This window comes from Juglans regia, chromosome 14 (genome assembly GCF_001411555.2).
Source record: "Juglans regia cultivar Chandler chromosome 14, Walnut 2.0, whole genome shotgun sequence".
NCBI lineage: Eukaryota > Viridiplantae > Streptophyta > Magnoliopsida > Fagales > Juglandaceae > Juglans > Juglans regia.
Genome location: NC_049914.1, coordinates 26,853,325 through 26,880,240, shown reverse-complemented (window position 1 = coordinate 26,880,240; position 26,916 = coordinate 26,853,325). Strand labels below are relative to the sequence as shown.

The following is a 26,916-nucleotide window of genomic DNA, read 5'->3' as shown; positions in this document are numbered from 1 at the left end:
AAGATTCCCTACCAGCCATGGCTATTCCTTGCATTATCCTATAGACCCCAAACTATGTGTTTTACTCCGTTTCAACTGATCTTAATCGCCTTGTACCACGTGATCTTCTCTTGAGTTCCTCTTTGGTCACCTATTTGTCTTTCTTCACCTAGGACGCATATTTATTATCTCTAACATGTTAGAGATAAAGATAAAATAAAATTAAGCTCAAAGTAAAATCTGATATGATTATTACCAAGATATTTGAATTTTATAATTATCTAGATATTATCTTATCTATCTCTATGTAATTATTCTATAAATCGGGATGTATGACTTATTGAATTATTCATAATAAACAATATAATGTAGTCCTAAAAAATTTCTTCTCTCCCATTCTCTCTCTCATTTTCTATTTAATTTAAATTTATACCATAAGTGTTGATGCCCTTTTTCAGTGGGGCCAGAGTCCAACAATACATTCGAATGACCCATGATGATGGCTTGAGCATTAATATAGTGTTTGGATGCTCATCCATGAAGTAAATGATAAACAAAAGGTAAATAAAATGTAAATAAAAATAGAGACAAAGATTTACGTGATTCAGCATAAAAACTTACATCCACAAGTTGTTTGAGGTAAAATCAATTATGTTTTGTGATTATATAGTTTCTCATTACCTCATATAACTCTCGATATAATGGAGATACTAGGGTTAAGGTGAGGTTGAATTAGATGCTGCCCTTGTAGAGATCTAGAGAGTGTCCTACATTTGCAGAGATTCACTCTTTATAGAGAGGTATTCTTCTACTTTCTTTATAGTAACTAAGTTCTACTTATTTTAAGTCATTTTCACATTTTTATATGTTAAAGATTTAGTTTTATCTGATCTTTCTTTTCTTATTTATTCTTCTTATTCTTGAAAGAATAATGATATCTATACAATACATTTCACAACACATATTTTAAAATGAATGTCTTTTTATAAAGTGATGTTAATTTTATAAGATATTTTATAAAAATACCCCTCATTTTAAAATATAATTATGTAAAATATTATAAAAAGTGATGTATGTTTATCCATTTTCTTCTTGAAAATAGGCCGATTTGTTTCATTTTATGTCCAACACTAAGGAATGTTTAGAAATAATTTTTATCTCATTTCATCTCATTTTTTCTAAATATTACTTAAATACAAAGACTTTTAAACTAATTATTATAACTTTTTTAAATTTTAAAATAAACAATATTTTAATTTTATATTATTTTTATTGAACTTCCTTTTTATATTTTTTAAAATTTAATAAATACTTCATTTAAATTATTTTATTACTTTTCACACAATTATTCTCCCATATCATTCTCTCAGGAATGCCTACCAAATGCGACATAGGAAGTACACTAGAAATTCCAACTGGCCCGTTAAGATTATGATTCCGAATACTTTTTCAATGACGTTACAGGCTACAGCACGGATAAAGATGATTTGAATGATTTATGTTCCCAATGCATTTGGAATCTCAGGCCGGCTGCTTTAATCAGAAAAAAGAAATGAGTAGACCCCAAGATTAATTCAATTATTGGGGGTAATTATTGGGGGTTATGATCATGTGAACTTCTTCTCGGCATATATATTTGAGTGCGCAGGTCATCATTGCTGCAGGACCGATCATCGTCTTCCGGAGTCTACAACAGCCAACTGATCAGACTTACTAGTTACTAGCCTACAGATAATTTTGGAGAAAATCCCTCGCCCCCCGTCCACCGTCGTAAGTATTAATTATCCGTTTACATGAGAGTGATGAAGTTTAAGTTTTAATCAGTTTAATTACCTTTTTTCTCAATGCAAAATGATAGACTTATAATATAATTTATATAACTATAATTTCAATAAAATATATTTTTAAAAATAATTTATAAAAGTAACATTTTAAAATATGATTACAAAAATAGTTGTACGTATATATTTTATTTTTGTCATTTAACATTAGGCAGGAGGAGAACATTAGGCAGGATAAAGAGTTACACATGGCAATTGAGGGATTGTACAAAGCTGTGCGAGAGGGTGATTTCGATAAGACAAGAGAAATTCTTAACTCTCGACCCGAGGCGTGCAATATGATAATCACAGATAAAAACGAAACGGCTCTTCACATTGCTGTTGCAATTAGACGTGAGGATATAGTGAAGGAGTTGGTGGATCATATGTTGGTAGAGAGCTTGAAAATATGTGATAGTATCGGTCACACAGCTCTAATCAGGGCTGTCGTGCATGGAAATAGGCCAATGGTGGATTGCATGCTTGAAAAAAGTCCTGATTTGATCAGCATTAAAAGTTCCAGAGGGAATAATCTTCCCATTGTTATGGCTATTGATTTCGGGCAAATAGAAATGACGCACCACTTGTTTAAAGTTAAAGATTCTATTCCAGATCTGGAGATTCAGGACCACAATGGTGCTACGCTTCTTACTTGTGCTATCTATGCCGGGACTTTGGGTAAGAACTCGTGTTATATATACTATCTGCATGGTAAGAGGAGTGTTATAGTCACAAAGTAATCTTATAAATTGATGTAAGTTGATATTATTTGTCAGATCTACAAATTTATAATAAAAATAAATTTATAATTTGATAAACCACAACAACCTATGAGACAATTTGTAAAATTACTTTTATATAAACTTTTCATGGCTAGAATATTTCTCATGATTTGGTAATAGAAATTTTCCATGAAATCTTATACAAGAAATTCTACACATTGACATGATTTAGTGTGATGTAAGTAGAGTTAATTTATTACATTAAGTCACATCATATAAATTTTTGAATAATGCTACGCTGCAGTCCAGTATTGACCGTCTAACATAAATTCATCTTCTTATTTTTTTTTTAATTTTTTTATTTACAATTTTTTATCATTTTTAAAAATTTTTAAAAAATATAAAAATAAATATCAATATATTAATAATTACTTCTTTAACGATTAAGTAAAAAAAATTAAAATCTAGGAGGTGTCTAAATAGCATTTTGCTAAATTTTTTTCAGTGTAAAATTAAAACTTCTAGCCCATTAATTACAGTTATTATCTTGCCATATATTTCATCTGAGATCTTGGTAATATAATTATAATAATTCCTTTTTGACCATTTTTATGCATGTTCTGTACATGATACACCTGGTACGTACGTACGAAAAAACAGATATTGCTTGGGAATTAATCCAACAGCGCCCACGTTTGGCACTGGCTATTGATAAGTTTGGCGAGTCGGGAATCTTAGCATTGGCCTCTGTGCGTCGGTCCTTCCCAAGTGGAAGACAGCTCGGGTTTTGGAAACAACGCATCTACTCCTGTATTACCACTCTCTCCTTTTAATTCTCTTGCTTTACATTTTGTAATATTCTTCAATATTAATGGCTCATTTAAAAAAAAACTATCAAGAATATATATTGGATTACTTTTTCTTAGTAATTAAAAAAGAAATCAAGATCCATAAGAATACTTAAAAAAAATAGAGAAATGCTTTAGTGGCTATAATGAGATCTCATAAAATAAACTAATAAATTAATATAGTTTGATTTGATTTGTTAGATTGTAAAACTACTTTTCTTATAAAATAGATCAAACTTATTATATATGAATTAGCTATGTTGGGTAGGAAATGGAACAACGATGGGCTGGTTTGAAAACTTGAGACTGAGATCCATTATCGGCTTTGAGGAGTTGGGTAGGCAATTCCTTACCTAGTTTATGGCCAATCGACGTAGAAGGTGACCAATCGTGTTCCTGCTCATTGTAAAGCAGTGAGAGGATGAGAATCTTAAGGCGTACCTCACCCGGTTTAACAAGGAACACTTAACCCTAGACAACCAAGATGAGAAAATAATGTTGGCTACACTCTTGGAAGGGATATTGTCAAGGAGCCCTCTATGGCCGAGTTGACAGGGAGGACGTCTGCAACGAGAATTCATGAATAGGGTGAGCGGCTTTGTTAATGCGAAGGACACATTGAAAGCACTGATCAGCCTAAAGAGATATGAGATGGAAGAGGCATATTGAAACACGAAAGAGACCAGTAAGGGCATCAAAGGATGGGAAAAGAATGACAAACTGGAAAACGGCCACTGTGAAATGAAGAAAGACAAGGACTCCAGAACAAGGGCTTCAAAGTAACTCATTAGAGCATGCATGTAGAAGAATATAGAATATGAAGAAGTTCGATCGCAACAGGACAACAGCAGCAAGCAGAGTAGTCAAGACGTCGAGCCCTACTGTACCTATCATGGAATGGTTGGCTGCCAAACCAAAAGCAGTCGTGATGGCCAGTGCGAGGTCAAAACAACACAAAGGGATGAGAGGTTGAGATACTTTCCTCCCAAGTCGCAAGCCCCCACCCAGACTACCAACCAAAGAGGTGCCCCTAAAATCGACAGGGTGTAGCAAAATCAAGAGCTCGAGCAGGACAAAGGCTTTAAGAAGAGAAAGCTCCCCCCACCACAGTTCTAATAAGTCCAACCAGCCACTCGACGAAAATCATGACCATAGTAGGGGGTTCGTCAGATGTGGCATAATGATGTTAGCCAGAAAAGTTCACACCAAAAAGGCACGGTATGCGGAGGTGTTTACTGTTGATCGGCAAATGAAGCAAGTAAAGGCAGAGGTGGCAGCCTCAGTAATATTCACTTAGGAAAAAGGCGTGGGCATGTTGAACTTGCACGACAAAGCTCTAGTAGTAACCTTGCTCGTCGTCAACTACATAACCTGTAGGATTAGGATTTTAATTGATAATGGGAGCTCAGCTAATATGATGTCTTGTTTTGGGAAGCATTCCAAAAAATGGGCTTAGGATAGGGCAAGTTGTGCCCTGCCTCAACTTTGTTGAAGGGATTTGGTGCAAGTGTGTTTGTGTGTGTGGGTAGTGTGCAGAGAGGAGCACGGAGGTCATGAGGGGGAGTGGCCGACGGGAAGGGAATGAATAAAGGGAAAGAGCAAAAAGGGAAAAGGAATTAAGGTTTTTGTTTATTGGTCAAAACAACGTCTTTTTATGCTGGCTTGCTGAAAGACTTATAAGGGCTTGGGCCTTAGTTCAGGCTGGGCTTTGCATAATATAAATCTAAGTAGTTTTGATAAGATTTTTTCTTTTTTCTTTTAAAGTATAAATGGTATCTTTCATTCAATTTACTATTAAAACAATGTTAATCATTACAGTATTTTTCCCTTAACACAGAGTTCATAATCTGCAAGGGAACCTCTTCTATCCACACTAACTCTTCGTTACATTTGAGTGCCAATCTAGCAAGTAAGGGAGTTGTATTATTAGCCTCTCTATAAGTAAAAGACAACAACCAACTCGAATTGTCAGCAAGTAATCTTCCAGTGTCTTCAATCAATATTCCATAATCTACCCATATCTCCTATTACTATTGGTATCATTGGCTATCACCTGTGAATCCCCTCCAGAACAACATTGGATAGACCCAACTCCAAGCATAAGACCATGGCTCTTCTCAATGCATACGCTTCAGCCATTACAAGCTTCATGACAACATCTATTTTTGAACAAAGACAGGCCAAAATATCCCCTTCAGAGTTTCTAACAATGACTCCAAATTCCACTCTCTGATTCTTCACATCAATGGCTGCATCCCAGTTTACTTTACTGACTATGGTAGAAGGTTTTGCCACTTTATCACATCCATGTCCATATGACTAGGTTGTATCTGAGTTTTTACTACTATAAATTCATCCCTGCTCTCCTTAGCAGCACATAACACTCTCCTCTGGTTCCCAAATTTCTTCTAAAAAATCTGTGAATTCTTTTGCAACCAAACTCACCTCATAGTACATGCCGCTAGACCTACCTCCTCTTCTTCCAAACACAGATTCATCTTTTTCCAAAGTTCCATAAACTCCACTTTTGTATTATCCCATTTATAGACTGGACTCCCATGTTCTGCCCATACATCCAGGGCTAGTGGACAACACCATAGGGTATGAGTGATGGTTTCCACTTCTCTCTCACATATTGGTGTCACAGATGTGCTTTTTTAATCAATTTAGTCTTGTGGGGATTAAGTCATGGCAAGCCTTCCAAATGAACTGTTTTACCACCCCTATACATTCAGCTTCCATATAGAATTCCAACAAACTTCATCAATTGCCACAATTGAAGTCTCACCTTTTCCAACCCGTATCCTTGAGTGCTCTAAGTGATAAGCACTCTTAACAGAGAACACCCCTTTATTAGTAAAACCCCACATCACTTTGTCTTCTGCTCCCAACTTGTTAAGAGGATTGCTAAAGATGGCATCAACTTCATCCTTAAGGAAGATATCTTCAATCAACTTTGTTTTCCAAGTACCAGTACTTACATCAATGAGTTGTTGGACACATGAAACTTCAGGTAGAAGTTTTACAGGAGATTGCACCATATGAGTTAAGGATGATGGCAGCCATCTATCCTTTCATATTTTAATTTGACTCCCATTCCCCACCCTCCATAGAAGTCATTCCTTGATCAATCCAATAGAGTGCCACAGACTCCTCCATATCAAATAAGGCCCATATCCCAGCTCAGCTTCCAATAGTCTTCCCTCTTTAAAGTATATTTCTTTCATTACCCTTGCAACAAGAGCAGAAGGGTTATTGAAAATTCTCTAACATGCTTGGCCAACATTGGTTTGTTGAAACTTTCATAATCCCTAAAGCGCTACCCTCCTCTCTTTTTTGAATCTCCCATCTTATACCAACTTCTCCACAGTATCCTTCTATCATTATGCATATGCCCCCACCAAAACCTTGCCATGATTGCTGATATATCTTTTCATAACCTTTACAGTAGCCTAAATACACTCATTGAGTATGTAGATATTGCATGGATGACTGCCTTTAACAAGATTTCCTTCTCAGCTTGTGAGAGGAAATTATTCTTCCAACTGTTAACTTTAACCCATACTCTCTCCTTCAGATTTTTGAAAGTGTTATACCTCGATCTCCCAACTATAGATGGTTGACCAAGATATTTCTCATAGCTGCCACAAGTAGTCACTCCTACCACCTGTTGTATATGTAGTCTCACTGGCATGGGGGTATTGGAACTAAAAAATATGGTTTTCTTCTGTTTATTCAAACTTTGTCCCGAGGCTTTTTCCTAAGTAGTTAGCAACCCTTAACCCATTCAGAAATTTTTGCCATCCCAAAGATGACATAATCATCAGCAAAAGGTAAATGGTTTACCCTTGTACCTCCTCTTGTCCCTGCTAACCCTCTTATTGCACCTCTTCTTTTAGCTGATTCAAAAAGGGAGCTAAGTCCTTCGGCACACAATATAAACAGATATGGAGAAATTGGGTAACCCTGTCGTATTCCTCTTGAAGGCTTCATAGTTTTTCCAGGTTGACCATTCACAAGGACAAAATATGTTACTAAGGTAACACACTCCTTAATCAAGAAGATCCACTACTCCCCAAAGCCAAGCTTCCTCATCACAGCCTCCAAAAACCTGCACTCAATTCTATCATAGGCTTTTGAAATGTCTAGCTTTAATGCTATGCTTCCTATCTTCCATCTTTGTCTTGTTTTCATGGTATGCAACGTTTCATATGCAACCATGGCATTGTCTGTGATCAATCTACCTGGTATAAAGGCACTTTGGCTGTTTGAGATGATAGCTGGAAGGACTCTCTTCAACCTGTTAGCTAGCACTTTTGAAACAAGTTTGTATAGGACATTACAGAAGCTAATGACTCGAAATTCACTAGCTACTGTAGCATTTTCAACTTTAGGCATTAAAGCAATATGAGTAAAATTAAGGGAACAATCCAACCCACCCTCTCCATTCAAAAAAAGAAAGAATAGCTTTACCTACCTCTTCCCCTGCCACACTTTAGTAGGTTTGGTAAAAGCAGGCCCCATAACCATCAATCCTTGGGGACTTTAAAGGACCCATTTGTCTTAATGCAGCCTCCACTTCAGCCATAACAAACACCTTTTGCAGCTCAGCATTCATAGCACTTGTAACTTTTGGTTCAACACCTCTTAAGCATTCTTTTGTGGCTTCTCTTGAAGGGTTTGAAGATGTACAAATGCTTTGGAAGTACTAAAAGAAGACCTCCTCAACACCTGCATGTTCTGTCAGCCATCTACGCTAGGAGTCTTTAATTTCCTTGATCCAGTTCTTCTTTCTTCTTTGTCTGGCACACACATGGAAGTACTTTGTATTCCTATGTTGATACCAATTTTTTCCCTCTGCTTCCACTTTAAATCTTCATTCTCAAGAAGCAGTCCCAACTCCTTCTACAATGTTTTAATAGCAGTAGCATTATGTGGACCCTTAACCTCCTGTTCATACTTTAGTTTCTCAGTCATCAACAAGATTTCCTTCTCTCCATCCCTATCTTTCTTATAGCTCCACCTAGTTAGGTCTCCACTGCACTTCTTCAGCTTACCCTGAATTTCTTTTAGGGTATTAGGTGCTACACTGCTTCTTCCCCAAGCTTCTTCTATAATTTTGCCCCTTTCATCCTCCAATGCCCATTTTGCCTCAAAGCTGAAGTGTCTCTTTCTAAATCTAGCATTGAAATTTTCCTCGAGCATCACCAATAACAGAGGTTTATGATCAGATTATCTAGCTGTCAAAGTCTCCACCACTCTTTCTCTGAAAAGGTCATTCCACTGGGGATTAGTAGCAGCTCTATTGAGTCTTTCTTTAGTAAATGTATCATCTGAGTGTTTATTACTCCAAGTATATTTCATTCCCTTCCACCCCAAATCATACAACTCATTACCCTCTAAATATTGTCTAAAATCTTCCATTAACCCCTCTAGTCTTGGTTTACCCCCTACTTTCTCATATTGAGATATGATCTCATTGAAGTCTCCAACTCCAAACCATGCTTTCTCTTTGGAACGTTTCAGAAGTGATAGCAAATTCAATGTATGTTTCCTTTAGCTAGCCTCAGGGTGGCCATAAAAGCCAGTAAACACCCATTGAGTCATCTTCTCTTCCTGCAAAATACTAGCACTAATGTGGTGTTGAGAGAAATTAATTATTTCTAACTTCACCTCTTGACTCCACAGAAGAGCTAGACCCCCACTACGACCTCTTAATTCCACAACAAAACAGGCTACACAATCCAACTTCTTCTTAATAACTTCAAACTTGCATGCTAATAGTTTTTTCTCCATGAGAAAAACTATAATGGGTTTCTTATCCTTCACCAACAGGTAAAGGTCTTGAACTATCTCTGGGTTCCCAAGCCCCCGGCAATTCCAACTTAGGATTTTCATAATGCTTGACGGGGCTTACTTGCAACCACCGCCACTACCTGAGAGGGCACAATGACATCAGTGACTATAATATGCCTTCCTTTTTTTAAAGGGCTTTCTTCATTGCAACTATTAGATAATCAAAGTTTACAACTATCAGACATTGAGCTCACATTAGTATTACCTGCAATTCTACCTTTTCTCTTCCACCATCCTCTACTCACTACTCCACATTCCCCTTCTTGCACAGAGGCTTACTACTACAAGCCATTTGGTTGAGTCTGGACCTTGGGACTTTCTTTCTGATGCTTGGTGGATCTTTGACTTTTTTGATTTATGCTCTATCTTATAAGCTTAGATCCAACCTGGTCCATTATCCTCGTCCCCTACTCTTGTCTCTCCATCCTTTCCACAAACACTTGGTTGTCCACATCCATGCCCCCTACCTATCTCACCACTTTCTCCATAGGTGCCTCTTTTGTGTCATTAGAATTTAGCAAACACTGAGTTGAGCAGTCAGTTGCCTTTCTACTTTGAGATCCCTTAAATCTTGAATCATCAACCTCTAGATCAGATCTTGCATTATATTCTCTTTCCCTTTCTACATTTTCCCCGTAAGCCTTCCACTCACTAGTTGCTTCTAACATCAGGTTGTTTCCCATTTGTTCTTCTAGACATGCTAATTGCACGAAGCCAAACTCCATACTGAAGTTCCCCCCCCTGCGATTAACAACTGTGTTAGCTCCCAAGTTACTACATCCCTTTTCACCATGGACAATCATCCCACACTTAAAGCACATCCTAGGCAATTTTTCATACCATAGGGGAACCCAAAGCTTTTCCCCAAGCAAGTTAACAGTTCTTCCCCTAGCAATTGCTTTCTTTAGATTCATTTCAATTCTGACTCTCAAATAGCTCGCCACCCAGTGACATCCTCTCTTACATCTACACCCTTCACATCGCCTATTGTTTCTCCAATTTGTTGTCCAACTTCCCGATTCATACATACTAATGGAAGATTATTCAATTGATCCCAGAATTCCTTACTATCAAAATTCATCTTATGAGGAGGAATAAATCCATCAAAAGGTTTTAGTACCAACAACCAGTTATCAAACAACCAATGTCTCCCTTCCATCACTCTCCATTTGTCCTCCTGGCTTTCAAAACTTATAACAAACAAGCTTATACTGATCTCCTGAAATTGGAATGAGCTGTCGATCTTCCAGCTCTTAGTTATCATTGATTTGACAACCTCCTTCCCCATTTTACGATTAGACCACAACCTACCCACCAAACTCCACTCCCCTTTTTCTGCTACTGTCTTTAAGTTCACCGATCCAATTTCAATAACAGAATTCTCATCCTCAGTAAGACTGATGAACTGATCCCATTTCTCCTCCAAATCCTCCATCCCTTCAACCTTAATCGCACAATCAGACAAAGGGGAAGCTCATCCTCAATTGTTCCAAGAACAACGGGACTACCACTCCATCTATTCTCTCTCGTAGAGAGAGCTTAGAGGAGACTCAACATATCATAGTTTTGATAAGAATTTGTTTCATGTATCTGACTACAAGTATCCTAATATTTTTGGTTTCAAAGGTTCTAATCTTTTACTAGAAAATATTAAAATATACTTAACTCGTAAAGTTGATGCAACCTTAAGTTGTTTATTCTTTTTTTTTTTTTTTTTTTGTCGTTATAAGGAAAAATTGATCATTCAAAATCTAGATTATTAAAAGTTCTACCATATTGTTAATTGGATTTGTTAACTTTTTCTAAAAAGGTATGTGCATTCCATTGGCTCCTGCTATCAATGTCCAAGCTGGCCAAAGCAATCGACAAGAAATTAACAGATCATCAGGTATACTGATTTTGTCTTAGCTTACTTTCCCATAATTTTGGCTTGTAATTTGGCCAACATTTTCAGATTTTCTTTTCTGATAATCTCTGATCTATTACTTGGTATATCAAATTTTTATAGCATGGAATATTATTCCTTTGAAGCCACATCATTTATTCCTTTCAAACTAAACTTATTTAGCCTAAGAGCTATGATCGATACACCTAGCTAGCTACAATATTATTTCATTTTTACAAGTTTTTTATAATCGGTTTTTACTTAATAGAGGGCACGATTATGTAAGAATTTGAAACTGAAATAAGAAAATTATTATTTTTATGAGGCAGCACTGTCACATTGGTTAATTGTAAAATAAGATTAATGTTAATGACCCAAGAAATGAAAACACTAACGAAAAGACATCTTATAATAACTTAAGACAGCCATGCATGCATAACATGAAAATATCATTTAGTACATTATGCAGTAACTGGGTTAATTGGTTAATTGAACTAAGCATTAGGGCTTTGGGGGCATGACTAATGCCTATGACGAGGTTCATTGTATAGGTTCATTGTATTATATGTATATATATATATATATATATATTAACACCTCAAGGGATGGCCTACTATGATTTGAGCCTATATTTTAAAACGACTAATCAATAATACAATTAGAGTCTTGTTAATTGAAATAATTATAAAGAGTAAGAACTTCTCATTCTCAAATAATGCGGGATCCCATACACCACCTACATTTATCACTTAATATGAGATATTACAAACACACACACACATATATATATACATATTTAGATTTATATAATAGAAGTTCCTCACTAATCAGAAACTAACGTGAACATTCAAACACTGCGAATTAGTACGTAGAAAAAGAAATATTGTGCTAGCTTTCTTTCGGTAAAAATTTTCTAAAATCTATAAGCTGTAAACAAATGTTATTAATGTTTTATTATTTGCATTACTGTCGGCAAAGTGTTGCTATCTAGTTTCAAGAGTCCTCGACTTCTTTGGTATACCCTGTCCACTCCATCAAAATCATGCACTGATTTTTTTTTTTTAAATTTTTTTCCTTTTTATTATCAATTATTTATAATTTCATCTAGTTAACTAATTGACAATGTCTCGATAATTGTCGAAGGAATCTGCACGCAGTTGTGCGAAATGCAGGAGATCCATGACCAGTACTACGATAAACTTCTTTCTAAAATGCGTGAAGAGATATCCGAATCAGAAAGTCAACAACTTGAGGCTGGCCTAGTTTATGATGCCATTAGCCGGGCTGCCGAGAATGGCATGTTTGAGTTCGTTTCTGAGATGCTTGGAACAGATCGACGATTTATATGGACCGAAGACAAAAACCGAAGGAACATATTTATGCTTGCTGTCTTGCATCGTCAAGAAAAAATCTTTAACATTCTATACCAGCAAGATACGACGATGAACTACTGTTTGACATGTTTAGATCTCTATGAAAATAACATGTTACATATGGCAGGGATGATGAAAGAAGAATATGCCACCAGGATTAATCAAATTTCAGGGGCAGCTTTACAGATGCAAAGAGAGTTACAATGGTTCAAGGTCCCCTCTCTCTCTCTCTCTCTCTCTCTCTCTCTCTCTCTCTCCCCCATGTTGTCCGCCTAGCATGCAGGATCTGCTTGCATGAGGCGAAAGGAGAGGATCGAGCTTTTGCACCAGCTCCGTGTTGGCCTCCTCTTTCTTCGGCCATTTCTCTAGCTAGCCAGCTTTTAAGGTTTTTTGTTTTAGGTTTTTGTCTTTTTCCATTTAGAGGAATTTGAAGCTCAAATCTAGTTATCGCCCTATATCCATTGCATGCATGATATGCGCCCCTCAGGCAACCTTCTGATGCCATTCTCCACCGTGTGCTAGTTTGGGTTACTTATAAGGATCCCAGTATAACCCTAACTAGTTTTTTTTATCTTGATTAATTTATCCATATAGGTTAATCTTACTGAAAAGAAGGCAAGGCATATATCCTTCGTTCTCTTATTAATTCATTGGTGAAGAAAACCCCATGAAATAGTTCCATGAGAAAACAAATTAGCTAAAAAAGTAGTTTATAAAATGACTAACTTGTAATCAGTAGCCTTATACCAATATTGCTTGAGATTTGTGCAGTCTGGTCGTGTCATACTCCCAGATTTGGAACAAGACTTAATTAAGATTCTCTTAAATTCTTGTTCGAACTTGAGTGCCTCAAATGAAACCGAAATAAAAATATGAAGTAGGCTTCCAACAAGCTAGACTTGACCTAAGTCTACATTAATTTTTCAGCTTCATGGTACAGATGAGAAAGAAACATGACCATTAATGCCACATTGAACGCCTATATATTACATGCAGCTGAAATATTAGTCATAATATATTCTTCGAATTCAACTTCATGGCAGCATTCTTGATCTAACAATTTCTTGCTAACAAATGCAGGAGGTAGAGACAATTGTCCTTCCCAAGTATAAGGAAAGTAAAAATAAAGGTGGTTTAACTCCCCGACAACTATTTACGAAGGACCACAAGGATATGAAGGAAAAGGGAGAGAAATGGATGAAAAATACAGCAACGTCATGTACGGTGGTGGGTACTCTCATTGTTACTATTATGTTTGCAGCTGTCTTTTCATTTCGAGATGATAACCAAGGCATGGGCTTGCCAAAGTCCTTGAACAAGTTTTTGTTCAACATCTTCATAATATCCGATGCATTGTCTCTTTTTTCTTCATCGACTTCAGTCTTGATGTTTTTGGGAATCCTCACATCACGTTATTCAGAAGAAGATTTTCTTGAGTATTTGCCGAGACAGATGATAATAGGCCTTTTGACTCTCTTTTGCTCTATTGCGTCCATGATGATAACCTTTTCAAGTGCTCTTTTAATCATCCTACATGAGCAATTATGGATTGCAATTCCTCTCATTTGTTTGGCTATTGTTCCAGTCACGTTGTTCGTATGGATTCAATTCCCAATTCTTAAAGACATGATCATTTCAACCTACGGGCCAAGCATCTTTGACAGGAAAATGAAAAGTTAATTAATATAGTTGATCCATTGTGTAATTATGGTACTGCTTGCAGCAGGAGATCATGTATATATATTTGTTGCATGAATTATTGGCATATATATTAGCCAAAACCAAATATTTGTTCCTTTTCGTTGGACCGATAAGTACTGATGGATTTCAACATGTTTATCTTGCATATATTGTGATTAATTGTGTTCGACCGATATATTATCATTCATCAATTAATTGATTATCCAACTATTGTGATATGTAAACCATTTTACATACATTGATCATGTACTATTCATTAATTTTGAGAAACAAGAAAATATGGAGTAACTAAGCCCTTAGATTGATGAATATCCATACGTCAATTAATTCAATGTCAAAAAGAAATTGTTCGTTGACTTCCGCGATAATTAGTTTCATGTGGATGTGGTTGAGAGAGAGAGACATATGCGCATGCATTCCGTAATATGCACACCACTAGTTTCATGTTAGCTGTCGCTAGCTCTCGAGCAAGAAAAGAGGGAGAAATGAAGTTACTGGTACATAAGACATTTTTATTTTTTTTTTATCTCATGAATAGAAACTTATAAATGCTCCCATAATGGGAAACCTTTATATTGTGTTTGAAGTTATTTTGGGAGATTATTTAAACCCAGAAAGGCATACTTCAACATGAAAATAAATATTCAAAATGAAGCATGTATGCTCCGTAAATTAATAAGAGGTCTTTTGCATCTTGAATTACTCTCCAAAAAGGTAGACAACTAAAGTATATATATCACTTTTACGAGCAAAGAATCCATAAGTCAAGTCTAAGCTGCAACATACCGGTAATAAATAGTATTTTCTTTGTTTTTATAGGGGCTGTTTGACTTGCTTCTGAAGAATCTGCCTGATCCATAGAACACTGTAAATTTCATGCAAAATAAACCTTGTTTACTACTCGATCTACAATGGAAAAATCTGGCAGTGGTCAACTAATTTAGATGAAATCTGAATTACAAATTATTTTCTCTCTCTCTCTCTCTTGTTTTTTTTTTTTTTTTAATCTATAGGTAATGTTGGAAATTTAAACCTTTCTTCCTTCTTTCATAGTCTCCAACTCTCCATACCAGACCGCATAGGTCAATTCCGACAAACCACGTCCAAAATAGAACTACCCAATTCCAAGTATAGATCGACCCCTTGAGAATGTCTATAAAAAAGAGATTCACAACATTAAGAACAAACAGGCAACATAAAAGAAGATCAGTACCTAACAAAATCAATGCAGCAATAATCGCTCTAACATAACAAAAGCATTCTTAATGCTTTGTTGAGCATATAATGGGCTTGTAGGCCTGGGCGCACAACGGTACCCAAACGGGATATGGTGTATGCCATCGCAACCATCACTCATGACCCATCGAAGTCTAGTAGTGTAATACCTGAGTCCTACTACGTAGGTCCTTACGTCATTTTATTAATTCTTTAAGTTAAATATTTTGAGATAAAGATTTTTATTACTTCCAATTATTTTATTTTAAGATGACTATGTTTTATTTTAAAATATAGTTTATTAAAATAAATCAAGGGTATTATTTTTAAGACTTTGAAATATTTTTCCTTAAGTCTTTCAATTTTATTTATTTAGAAAATGGCCCAATTAATCTCTACCATTGGATTGGTAGGTAAAAAGCATTCTTGAGGTGGATTCATCTCCACCATCCATCTTCCAAGCTTAGATGATAAGCTTTGATCAAGGCAAAAGTTTCCTCCACCCTTTCATCCGTATAAGGCTTCTAAGGAAAGCCATTAAGCCTTTGACTCATAAGCTTCCCAAGGAAGCTATTGAATTGACTTTACCTCACACCTATCGTCCAAAGCAACACCAAAAGGTAAGAGTTGAAAATCAATTTCCTTTCTTCCCACTTACCTGTCGATCTACACCCAAGGAAAATGGAAAACTTCATCTTCCTCTCCAAGCAAGCCATAGCCAACCTTCACCTATTTCCTTCCTCTTCTCTTTCCATCTTCAAGAAAGCAAGTTCATCTCACCACCTTCAAGCCTTGTGACTCCATAGCAAGGGAAGAAGAAAAATATTTTCTCTCATCCTCTTCAAGCCATACGAGTATACTCCCTCCCTACTCATTTTCGGATTTTGCCTCAAACCTTGGAACTAAAATTTTGATTTCGTCTTCTAAATGGTGAAATATTGAAGGTAATAGACTTTTAAATTATTCCCTAGTATGATTTACATGTGGGTTTCAAATTTCACCATTTCTTACCCATGATGTTTCGGTTTTGAGGTTTAAAACAGTGATGTTGTGTTGCTCTTCTTCCACACGGGTTTACCACTATTTGGTCCTCCATCTTGCCTCTTGAAAGGGGCTAACAGCTTAAGGTAAAATCCTAATTTGACTCATTTGATTTTAGTGTATTTTGGAAGCTTACTATGTTGTTTTAGCTTATGTTTTGATGTAGTTAATTTCCTATATTGTAAATAAATATGTATGCCCTCTTTTTGGCCCAAACCAGATGGTATTATAGTTGTTTTGCTATGTGTTTTCCTATATTTCGAAAATGCTATTTTGTTATTGAACTTGGTTTAATCATAGGAGATGATTATAGTGATTTTAAATTATATATGTTGGTATCATGTGCCTTGTGTTGAGATTTGGTTGGTAATCTATTTTAGGATGCTAGAGGTTTGATTTAAAGATTTTGCTTGGTCTTATAATTTTATATCTTGCTTTTAAAGGTATTAAGTGAGTAAATAATAAGTTTAAGTGTTTAAAGGTTTTAAAGTTTCTTAATGGGTAACTTTGCTATATTTTATGCTACTTTAATTTTAATTGGGGGTTTTATCTAAACTAATTAATATATTGCTTATGTGAATGGGTTATAGCTTAATTAATTTAGATATAAGGGATTAATTGTGCATGAGGTATTATGATATGCAAAGTTGTCCAAGTATTTCTAAGTCTATGTCATGCATTAAAAATAGCCCATTTATGTTGTCCCTCGTTTGGTTAAATTCTACCTAACTCAATAGTCCAAAATATTAATGAGTTAACCTTTTTATAATGAGGGACTACAAGTTGATTAAAGGGCATGTTCCCTAAGCTTGTTTAGCCTACTTGAATAGCCTAAATCTATTTTAAAGCCCATTGTCGAGAATTCCAGATTTTTATCTCCTAATGACCATAACCCAAAGCGAGTTTGAACCAAAGAAACCCTGCTCGAAGCCTATAAGTTCTTAACTACTTTTCATATAAGCTTTTAAAATAGCTTTTCCATGGACAGCTAGCATGTCTTAATACTTAAGTTATTTCTCTTACAAGTTGAGGTGAGGAGTAGTCAATTGGGTTAATGTTAAGCATAGAAATGACGTTAGATTGTAATTTCGTGGCTTTCCCTTTTAAAGGAAGGGCTAAAGAATATTATACGAGTATTAACACGCTTATGTTATTTATTGGAATAGGAATATTGATGAATGAAAGTATCAAAGAGTATAGACGTAAGTAGCTATGACCATACTTCTTACACCAAGTTCTCTTTATGAAAGAATGTCTCTCTCTCTTATTGCAAATGTTCTTCCAAAGAAAAAGTAAATGAATATAGTATGTACAAGCCCTTCCTTGATAGCCCTTGTTAAGCACCCTATCGATTATAATTGTATGTATGTATAAGGTAATGCATGCATGTAAGTTCTAAATCATGAGATTTCCATACATGCTCTCAATAAACTTATTGATTATTCTTATATATAGTATAGCATAAAAATATATCTTTTTCATAAAAATGCATGGGCATTGGAGTAAGAAAGATGATGAAAATGTTTTGATTGCAAAAAGGGAAGGAGATGAACGTCTCATGCCTTATGCTTTATGAGATGCTCTAAATGATGCGAAGAAAACGTTTTAAAATGTCCCTATGAACTGATGCTTTCAATGACACAAAGAAAGTGTTTTAAAATGTCCCTATAAACTGATGCTTTAAATGATACGAGAAAAACATTTTAAGATGTCCCTATGAACTGACACTTTATGAATGCCATGAAAAATGATGTTTAAGCTCATGCTTTAAAAATGATGTTTCTTCATGAATGCACTGTTAAATGAAAAGATGATGTTAAGTTCATGCTTTTAAATAACGTTTTCGATGAATGAACTGTCAAATGAATTGGATTGAAATGACTGATATAAATGAATGAAAGAAAGAACTGAATGAATGAATGAAAGAAATGACTGAATGAATGAATGCTTTAATGTATGAAACTATGTAACGACCATATGAATGAAAAGGGTACCAAAGGAATGGGCAGATTGGAATGCTAGGTAAGTAGTACTGGTAGTGCACCCAGTGCTACTTCTGACTGAAAAGGGATTCCCAACCTGTGGCCACGGGTGGAATCCAGGTCCAAAGGAAGACCGCTAACCCCAACACACGGGGCGTAATAGTGTGTACCGGCCAAAGAAAGTAAAACGTAAATAAAGTTATTTCTAAGAAACGTTTATGCATGAAAGCTAAGAAATGTTTATGCATGAAAGCTATGAAATGTTTATGCATGAAAGCAATGAAATGTTTATGCATGAAAGTATGACTTATTCCTTAAACTATTATGCATGAAAGCATTGTCAAGAATAGCGAAAATGTTTATGCATGCATGTTTCAAAAGAAAAGAATAGATGCCTAGTATGTTTATTGCATGGTGTACTACTTACTGAGTATTCGACTCATTTTTGTGTTAAATGTTTTAAACGTCCAGGTAATGATGAAAAGGCTGGGGAGCAAGGCATTACTGCAGAGGGAGAGGCAGACGCTTAGGACCTTCCCTAACTAGGACAGTTGTGTTACGAATGATGGGTTATGTTATGTAAAGATATTTTAATTTGGGATGGACTCTGAGAGTCTCTTACGGATGAATGTTCGAATAGACTGTCCATTAGGTGTTCCCTTTTATTAAATGAAAAATTTAGAGTGCACGTGTGTCATGTCCATGTCGATCGCATGTTATTAGAAAAAGAAAGAAAAGAACAGCCATGTAAGTCAGGATTTCATCCTTCCTGGGACGGGGTCGTGACAAGTAGATTTACATTTCTACTTTGTTGTTTAATCGCATGATTTTGTCTTCATAAAAAAATCAACTCTTCTTTGACAAATTAGGACTTGTTACATTTAAGACTGGCCAGAACCTAGGTATACTCGGACAAAACTCAGGTTTCAAACCCTGGCCGAAACCTGGACTGAGTTGGTCCGAGTCAGACCCAAGCTGGAAACCGGGTGGATCTGGGTTTTTGAAAACTAGAAATCCATTGAAACCTTTTTTTTTTTTTAAGTAAAAGGCTTTATTTTGTTAAATTTTTTTTCTATGAAGTCAAGTTCATGAAATGCATAATATTTGTGTTCTAAAAATACTAAATGCATGTAAAACAAAAAACAAATCCAATATTCATCTATGCATGCATCACAATGCAATCCACTACATATTACACTATTGGTATTTATAAATTATATTACCAAACACAAAATTACAAGAAATGAGTTACAAAATCAGCAGCACCGTCTTCCCATCAGTGATTTAATCTCACACCAAATAATAGTCCATTGTCAATTCCTACAGCCAAGAAATCAAAAAGCTCATTAACTAGTTTTGCATATAGTTATATTCAAATAGAATATTACAAGAGTATAGAAAATGAGTATAAAAATGATGGTTTTATGTATAAAGATTGCAGCACCTCAAAATGGTCTTGAAATTAATGACGATACATCAAAATAATGTCAAGAAATGCACTCAAACAGTCCTAGCTAGCTAAAGGGTAGTCATAGAAAATGTGCATATCAGATTCAATATCACCCAAAATAGTCCATTGTATGCTTGCAAATGCATGTGCTAGTGTTTGGCAATAATGTTTTATAAATACAATTGATTAGGTGCAGCAATAATGTTTGGCAAGAATCAAACATTTTATATGAGTTGAACTCAATAGTTTTCAATGAATAAAAGTATGTAACCAGGTTTAAAAGATAAAAATAAAAATAAAGTAACAAATGCATAATTCAAGCAAATGCATATAATAATAAAATTTATTCTTTATTTCAACATAGAACTTCCCAAGACTCTAGTTTTTCTGCTTTTATTAATTTAATTTTCAATTTAGAAGGCAATTAATTATGATTATCCACCATTGTTCTTCAATTATGACCATGATATCTAACACTGTTTTAATAGCTTCAATTGGGTTAATTATGATTTTCCTTCTCGAAGGACAGAAAATCCATTTGGATTCAAAGAGCTAGTTACTAGTGTGTGTGTGTGTGTGTGTATATATATATATATATATATTGGGATTGAGGAATTCAATGAAGAAGCAACAATCTGATCTGGCAACTTCATCTTCAATGCTATCAAGGGAAAGACAAGATTTGGATATCCTATTTATAGTTGAAATTAATGTTGTAAGTGAAGGCCATGAAATTTGCTAATATATTCAGTCAACCTAATGCACTTATATATACTGCTTTACATGAAGTATAAATCCAAACAAAGAAGAAGTGGCTTTTCGGCTTTAGTAGGTTGGTCTGAAAGCTGGCTTTAGCTAAAGCGGGTATGGAAAGTTGGATTTTTTTCTAGGGAGTTGAGAATTCGAATCCAACGGCTGAGAATAATAACAGCTATGAGCAGCCCACATATATTTTTTAATGCGCACACATATATGTTGATCATACAAATAAAAGAGCTGGTTGATTATGCAAGAAGAAAGCACTTACTCTAGATTTGTTTTCAGCATGAATGGGAAGAGAGACTCACAACAGCCTCTATTGAAGATGAAGCTCGATAATCATTTAAAAAAATATTAAAAATTGAGTTAGACAATAAATTGAGCTAGATTGGTATTAAAAAAATATTTCAAGTTACAAACTTACCTTCAAGGTCCATCGACTGTACATATTCTTCCAACTCCCGACTGTCGACAGGTTTGGTCTTTAAATAATTTTGGGTGCAAATGAGGGCTTCAATAGTCTCTGGAGATAATGAACTCTTAAAAGGATCCAATATGCTTCCTCCAGTACTGAATGCAGACTCTGAGCCAATAGTGGAAGTGGGTGAGGCTAACACATCACATGCTACCTGAACAAGGACAGGATAATTGGTGGCATTAACTCTCCACCAATCCAAAATATCAAAACTGAGTGATTTTTGTGCATACCCCTTCGACAAATACCTTTCTTGTTCTGATTTAAATTCCATAAACCCTTGCTCCTGAATGTATTTATCTAACTTGCTATCAAATATAGTCAAGGTAATAGTAGAAGTAGAAATAGTGTTTGGCCTCCTTTGAGACACATTAGAAATCCCCTCACTAACCACACGAAAATTGTTATACTGCTCAATCAAGTGACTTAACAAGAGTTTAACCTTGGTCTCTATCCTATCCGCCAACTTATCCTCCTCCTAATGTAATCAACAGTAACTTCATTAGAAGATACGTTATCAACTGTGACGGTCAAAATCTTATTAATCTCCCAATCATGTAACCCCAAGTCTGACGATCTCCCAATAGTTTCGCCCCTATAGTTGGGAATTTGGCAAAATTTTATTATATTTTTTATGGAATATCCAGTTACAATCAATAAAATGCGCAGTAATGCACATGTAGTTCTTATTTTACACTAATGTCCAAGTATTGGTGGTTAGACAAATTCTTTAACCGTCTAACAATTTCTTTAGGTGTATATTCTCTTCATCATACAGCTGAATCCAATCTCGTTTTAAAGTGATTCGGGATGGCAAAGTAAGTCAATACTCTAAATCAGTCACGAACTCAACAAATCTTTCGTGTTTCACTAGCTTAAAAGGCAATTCACATCTAATAAAAAACTTAGCGTTTGGCACCCTAAGTTTTTCTCCATCATACTTCACAAGACCTTGTGAGCTACACACTCTTCCCTCTACATCCCTCTTAACACTAGATGATTGACTTTTTTCAACTCCTTTAAGTCTAACAAGGGAAGTTTTACATGCATTCTGGAGGTGGTATATCATAGATGAAGTATCATTCTTGTAGTGACAACTGTATAGCTTAGCGCAATAATTGTACTTAGCTTTTTGGGTTATCGTTGTCAATAGGTTGTACTTAGTAAAGTGTTCCCAAACCACCGATTGGTTACTAGGTATTTTTTTTTTCTTGGGTAAAGGTGAATGGAACAGGTAGACTGTTGTATATATGTGAATGAATGAGTTGGAAGACTCTCATGCTCCTCCACATCTACTGGAATAGATGAGAAGTCACCACCAACCCATGGGTTATACCAACATTACAAATAACAGAATCTTCTTCTATTTGTTATTAAGTAATAAAAACCACAAAACACAATATAATACATAATCAAACACTAATAATTGTCCATATAATATGAAATTGCTCAATAAAGCCCATTTTTCAAACAGTTCAAGTTGAAATAAATAATCAAATACTAATAATTGCCCATATAATATGAAATTGCTCAATATAATATGAACTGTTCAACAACACAAAATTGCTCAATATAGAGCTAAAAAAACAGAACTAAGTATGAAATTCCAATCCAAGCGTCATTGATTTAGTGGATTACACGTTGGCATGCACATATTATAAACACAAGAAAAGGCTCATTGATCTCTTGTTCTCTACAGAAAAAAGAATCACACAGTATATCGACCTCCCACCAGTAGTACTTATATATAGTTAGAACTTTTGGGGGGAGAAAAAAAAGAGGTCATAATAAAGTTGGATATCAAGGCAGCTATAACTCAAGACATCAGTATCACATTGCCAAGGGGGGGAGGGGAGGGCGGGGGGTGGGGGGAGAGAGAGTAAAACGTGTATGAAAGTCTCTGGTAAATTAATGTAACAAAATGCAGTAGAACTCATTGTGATCTTCCAGCAGGAAATTAATTAAGAACCAAAAGAATATCAGTACTACATCATGCCCTGGAAAGAAACGTGCCAGTACTGTATAATTTATAACCATGGGCATATATATATATATATATATATATATATGGATATGTGGTACATGCATCTTCCTTTATCCGGTGCACTCTTTTCGATTTGAAAATTATTATATAGAGTTCATGATCATATAGTACGTATTATATATAGCTATACTATATGTGACCATTAACGCTTTGTCGACTTATCACATATTAAATATAAAGATGTCAATTTTTAAGTGTACTCAAACAAGATTTTCATGTGCATGAGCATGCATGAAAAGGATCTCAACCATTACATGTTCAGATAAAGACATGATCAACTTTTTAGTGTCCATCAAAGATTTGCATGTACAGGAGCATTAGAGGATCTAAAGTACTACTCAAAGTAAGAAGCAGTATTCAGGATTCATTAGGATGATCAGTAAATAAATGCATAGGAAAAATAAAGGCAATTATCATCTATGTTTTTTCCTTAAAAAAATAAATAATTAATTGTGAGCAATAATACGTCAACATAATGGAATGAGAGAAAAATGAGTAATGTTATATATCATATTCTTATCTCACTATATAAAATTTTTTACTTTTAATCACATTTATATCGACATTTTTCTTTTAAAGAAAACGTCAAAGTTTGATATACAATATCATCACATCCTAATAGGATAAAAGTAGTATGAAAGCGTGGCATCATGTATAATTTGTGGAGCGCAATATAATAAGGGCAGTATAAAATCTAATTCTTTATATAAATATTCGGATCAAGATGCTATAGAATTTAGAGTGGAAGAAAGATAAATTTATAGATGCATGAAGTGAGTTTATTTTACTCTAAATGTAATTCAATCTGTTTCGACGATGATAAATAATCAAAAGAAGCACTTTTAACATATAGTTGTTGTCCACATTATCACAGCCTGTCCAATTCCTTATCTAAAAACATACGCAATGATCTAAAAATGGCCTGTGCAATTCCAAAACATGCAGTAATCTAAAAATGGCTTGTCAATAATTCATTAGAGCATGATAATGCTCAGGATTGATGCAACATAATTGAGCTAAACAAACAGCATCCCAAAATTTACTCATTGTGTTTATGCTAATTTCACAAATTCTGTGATACCTCCGTATTTACGTATATTTTGACTAAGTAAATTATTGCATTTATTAAGATTATGAATTTTCTTGTTTTAAATTTCAGATAATTTAAGTTATATTATTTTAAGATTTTTAATTGTTAATTCGATGTGTTTTGTTGTTATTAATTATTGATCAATATTTAAATTGTTCTTTAATTTAAATTAGTTGTTTGTGGGTTTTAAAATTTACTATGTTGTTGGATTTAATTATTTTATTTTACTTAGTCTTTGTGTTTGAATTATTTTATTTTACTTGTTGTTTTGAAATCGTTTCCATTGTATCAATTTTGTGACCCAAGATGTGAGGATTGGACCTCATTTCTTTTCCTCTATTTTTTTTTTCTCATTTTTCTTTTCTTCTTCTTTTCTTTTTCTCCACTCTCTCTCTCCTCTCCCGCACGCTGCGCGACCTCTCTCCTTGTGACGCTCCGACTCCCACGTACTAAAACGTGAGAATCGTGACGTCGGAATGATCACAACACGGGTCACGCATCCCAACGAAATGTGCTCAAGTGTGTGCAATATGCAAAGATGCACAAGTAAAGTCGCAACAGATAATATAAATAAGTCAACTAAGTACCAGAATTATTTAATACAAATATCCAAAATAAATTATCTTTAAAAGTTATACAGTTATCCCAAAATATAACACCAAGGGCAAATACATAAGCAAATAATAAAGCACAACACGATACACGAGAGCAACTCCAAGTCGCTCCTCCAACGGAACCCAAGCCTAAGGTTCGTCATCCTCATCTGCATCAAAATCTGCGATACCGTAAAACGGCACCGCAGGTAAGTATAAACCAAACAACCCTCGAGATAAAAAGGCATTAAAGCAACCAACTAACAAATTTCAAAACCTCATTTTTCCCGAAAAAGAGTATTTTTCTAACACACGCTAAAAATCTCATTTTTAGCCAAAACGTAAAATCCAACATTTTCCCAGAAAATGATTTATACAAAAACCCAACGATTTATCAGACACTGTAGGCGAGAATCACAGGCGGGATTATACCACCATCCCTACTTACCACCATCCCTACCGCGTGCACCGTAGGCGGGAATCGCAGGCAGGACTCTACCACCATCCCTATAGTTCCTTTCCACACAATGAATACATATCAGAGCACTGTAGGCATGAATCACAGGCATGACTCTACCACCATCCCTGCTTACCACCATCCCTACCGCATGCACCGTAGGCGGGAATCACAGGCGGGACACAACCACCATCCCTACTGCGTGCATCGTAGGTGGGAATCGCAGGCGGGACTCTACCACCATCCCTGCTTACCACTATCCCTACCGCGTGCACCGTAGGCAAGAATCGCAGGCGGGACTCTACCACCATCCCTACAGTCTCTTTCCCCTTTTCTCAAACCAGACAATCCAAACATTTCAAACATACTCAAAAATCATTTCTCACATGAAAACTCACTTTTCAATACACACATGAACATGAATGCAATACACGAAAAACCCAGTTTTCCTTTACAAACATGATCATGCGTGAAATCATGAAATGTACATGTACTCACACTAATCAACAACCATCGACAATGTCAACACAATACAATCACACAAGCAACTTCATTCTCCAATCCATCCAACCCCCATACTCCTCAGACTCAGTCCGGCAAAACCAACCAATAGTCCAATGCAGTGTAAAGTGTTAGTGCAAAAATACATTTAAATCATAAGAGTTATTTGGAAAATACTTACAGTGCTATATAATAATTTCCGGTGGATCACAGAGGTGCAAGAAGTGGAAACGCAGCTGCAGAACAGTGCAAAATGCACTGTGGCAGTGGGTCTCAGATACCCACTTTTCAACGGGTACAAACAAAGACCCCAGATTGATAGGGTAGGGCCTAGGGAGGTCGGTGAAGCTAGTGGTGGTGAAGGTTGGCTGTGGGTGGCGGCGCAAATGGTGGTTGAAGACCAAAAATACCCAAAACGGAAATGGAGTTGGATGTGCTTTACCGGTGACAGATTGGAGGTGGGGTTGGGTCCAATGGGTTGCTAGGAGGTCAAGGATGATGTGGTGAAGAAATGACGGCCAATGGTGGTGCGACGGCGGCGCGCAAGCACAAGAGGTGCCGCGGCTTCGTGTGGCATGTGGGGCTAACGGCAGCGCGGTTGGGGCTGAAGCCAGAGGGTGGTGGTCGCCGATGGCTGGGGGTGTTGGGGAACTGGGCGGTGTCGCGCGAGTTGGCGGGGCTGGGCGGACGATGAAACGGATGGAGAGAGAGGGAGGGGCTGGGTCGCACGGTAGTGAGATCGGGGGAGAAAGAAAAGAAAGAAAAAAGAAGGAAGAAAAAGAAAAGAAGAAAAAGAAAAGAGGAAAGAGAAAAATGTAGGGAAAGAAATGAGGTCAAATCCTCACATCTTGGATCACAAAATTGATCCAACGGAAACGATTTTAAAATAGTAAATGAAATAAAATAATTCAAACGCAGTGATTAAGATGAAAATAAATAATTAAACCCAACAATAAGTTAATTTAATTCGAGAATAAATTTAAACACATAACAATAATTAATTTAAAGAAAGTACTTCAAAAATAATTTTTGTAAACTAAAAATCATAAAAATAACCCAATTAAAAATCCAATAATTTTAAAGCAAGAGAATAAATTTTTGAATCAATAAAAATAATTCATTCAT

The 26,916-nt window shown here is 35.6% G+C and overlaps 1 protein-coding gene and 1 long non-coding RNA gene across 3 annotated transcripts; both read left to right on the top strand.

Moving 5' to 3' along the window:
• Positions 1-1,639: 1,639 nt before the first annotated feature.
• On the top strand, positions 1,640-14,331 carry LOC108999053. Of its 2 annotated transcripts, none has more exons than XM_035685547.1 (6): positions 1,640-1,749; positions 1,976-2,477; positions 3,182-3,331; positions 11,036-11,113; positions 12,254-12,696; positions 13,564-14,331. In XM_035685547.1, exons 2-6 carry the CDS (start codon positions 2,009-2,011, stop codon positions 14,161-14,163), a joined length of 1,740 nt encoding a protein of 579 aa, XP_035541440.1. In that variant the 5' UTR covers positions 1,640-1,749; positions 1,976-2,008; the 3' UTR covers positions 14,164-14,331. The 2 variants fall into 2 exon arrangements, with proteins under 2 accessions (XP_035541440.1, XP_035541439.1); XM_035685546.1 differs by having other exon boundaries at positions 1,972-2,477.
• A 1,618-nt stretch (positions 14,332-15,949) lies between these two features.
• LOC108999073 lies at positions 15,950-19,268 on the top strand. Its single transcript, XR_001997428.2, has 3 exons — positions 15,950-16,343; positions 16,443-16,526; positions 18,894-19,268. It is a non-coding gene; the product is annotated as an uncharacterized LOC108999073 (long non-coding RNA).
• Positions 19,269-26,916: the final 7,648 nt, after the last annotated feature.

Bases quoted from the DNA above. Each gene is read 5' to 3' on its own strand.
- LOC108999053 (XM_035685547.1), top strand. From the start codon at position 2,009: ATGGCAATTGAGGGATTGTACAAAGCTGTGCGAGAGGGTGATTTCGAT. The intron at 3,332-11,035 runs GTATTACCACTC...TTTTCTAAAAAG, and splicing joins GAAACAACGCATCTACTCCT to GTATGTGCATTCCATTGGCT. The intron at 12,697-13,563 runs GTCCCCTCTCTC...TAACAAATGCAG, and splicing joins GAGAGTTACAATGGTTCAAG to GAGGTAGAGACAATTGTCCT.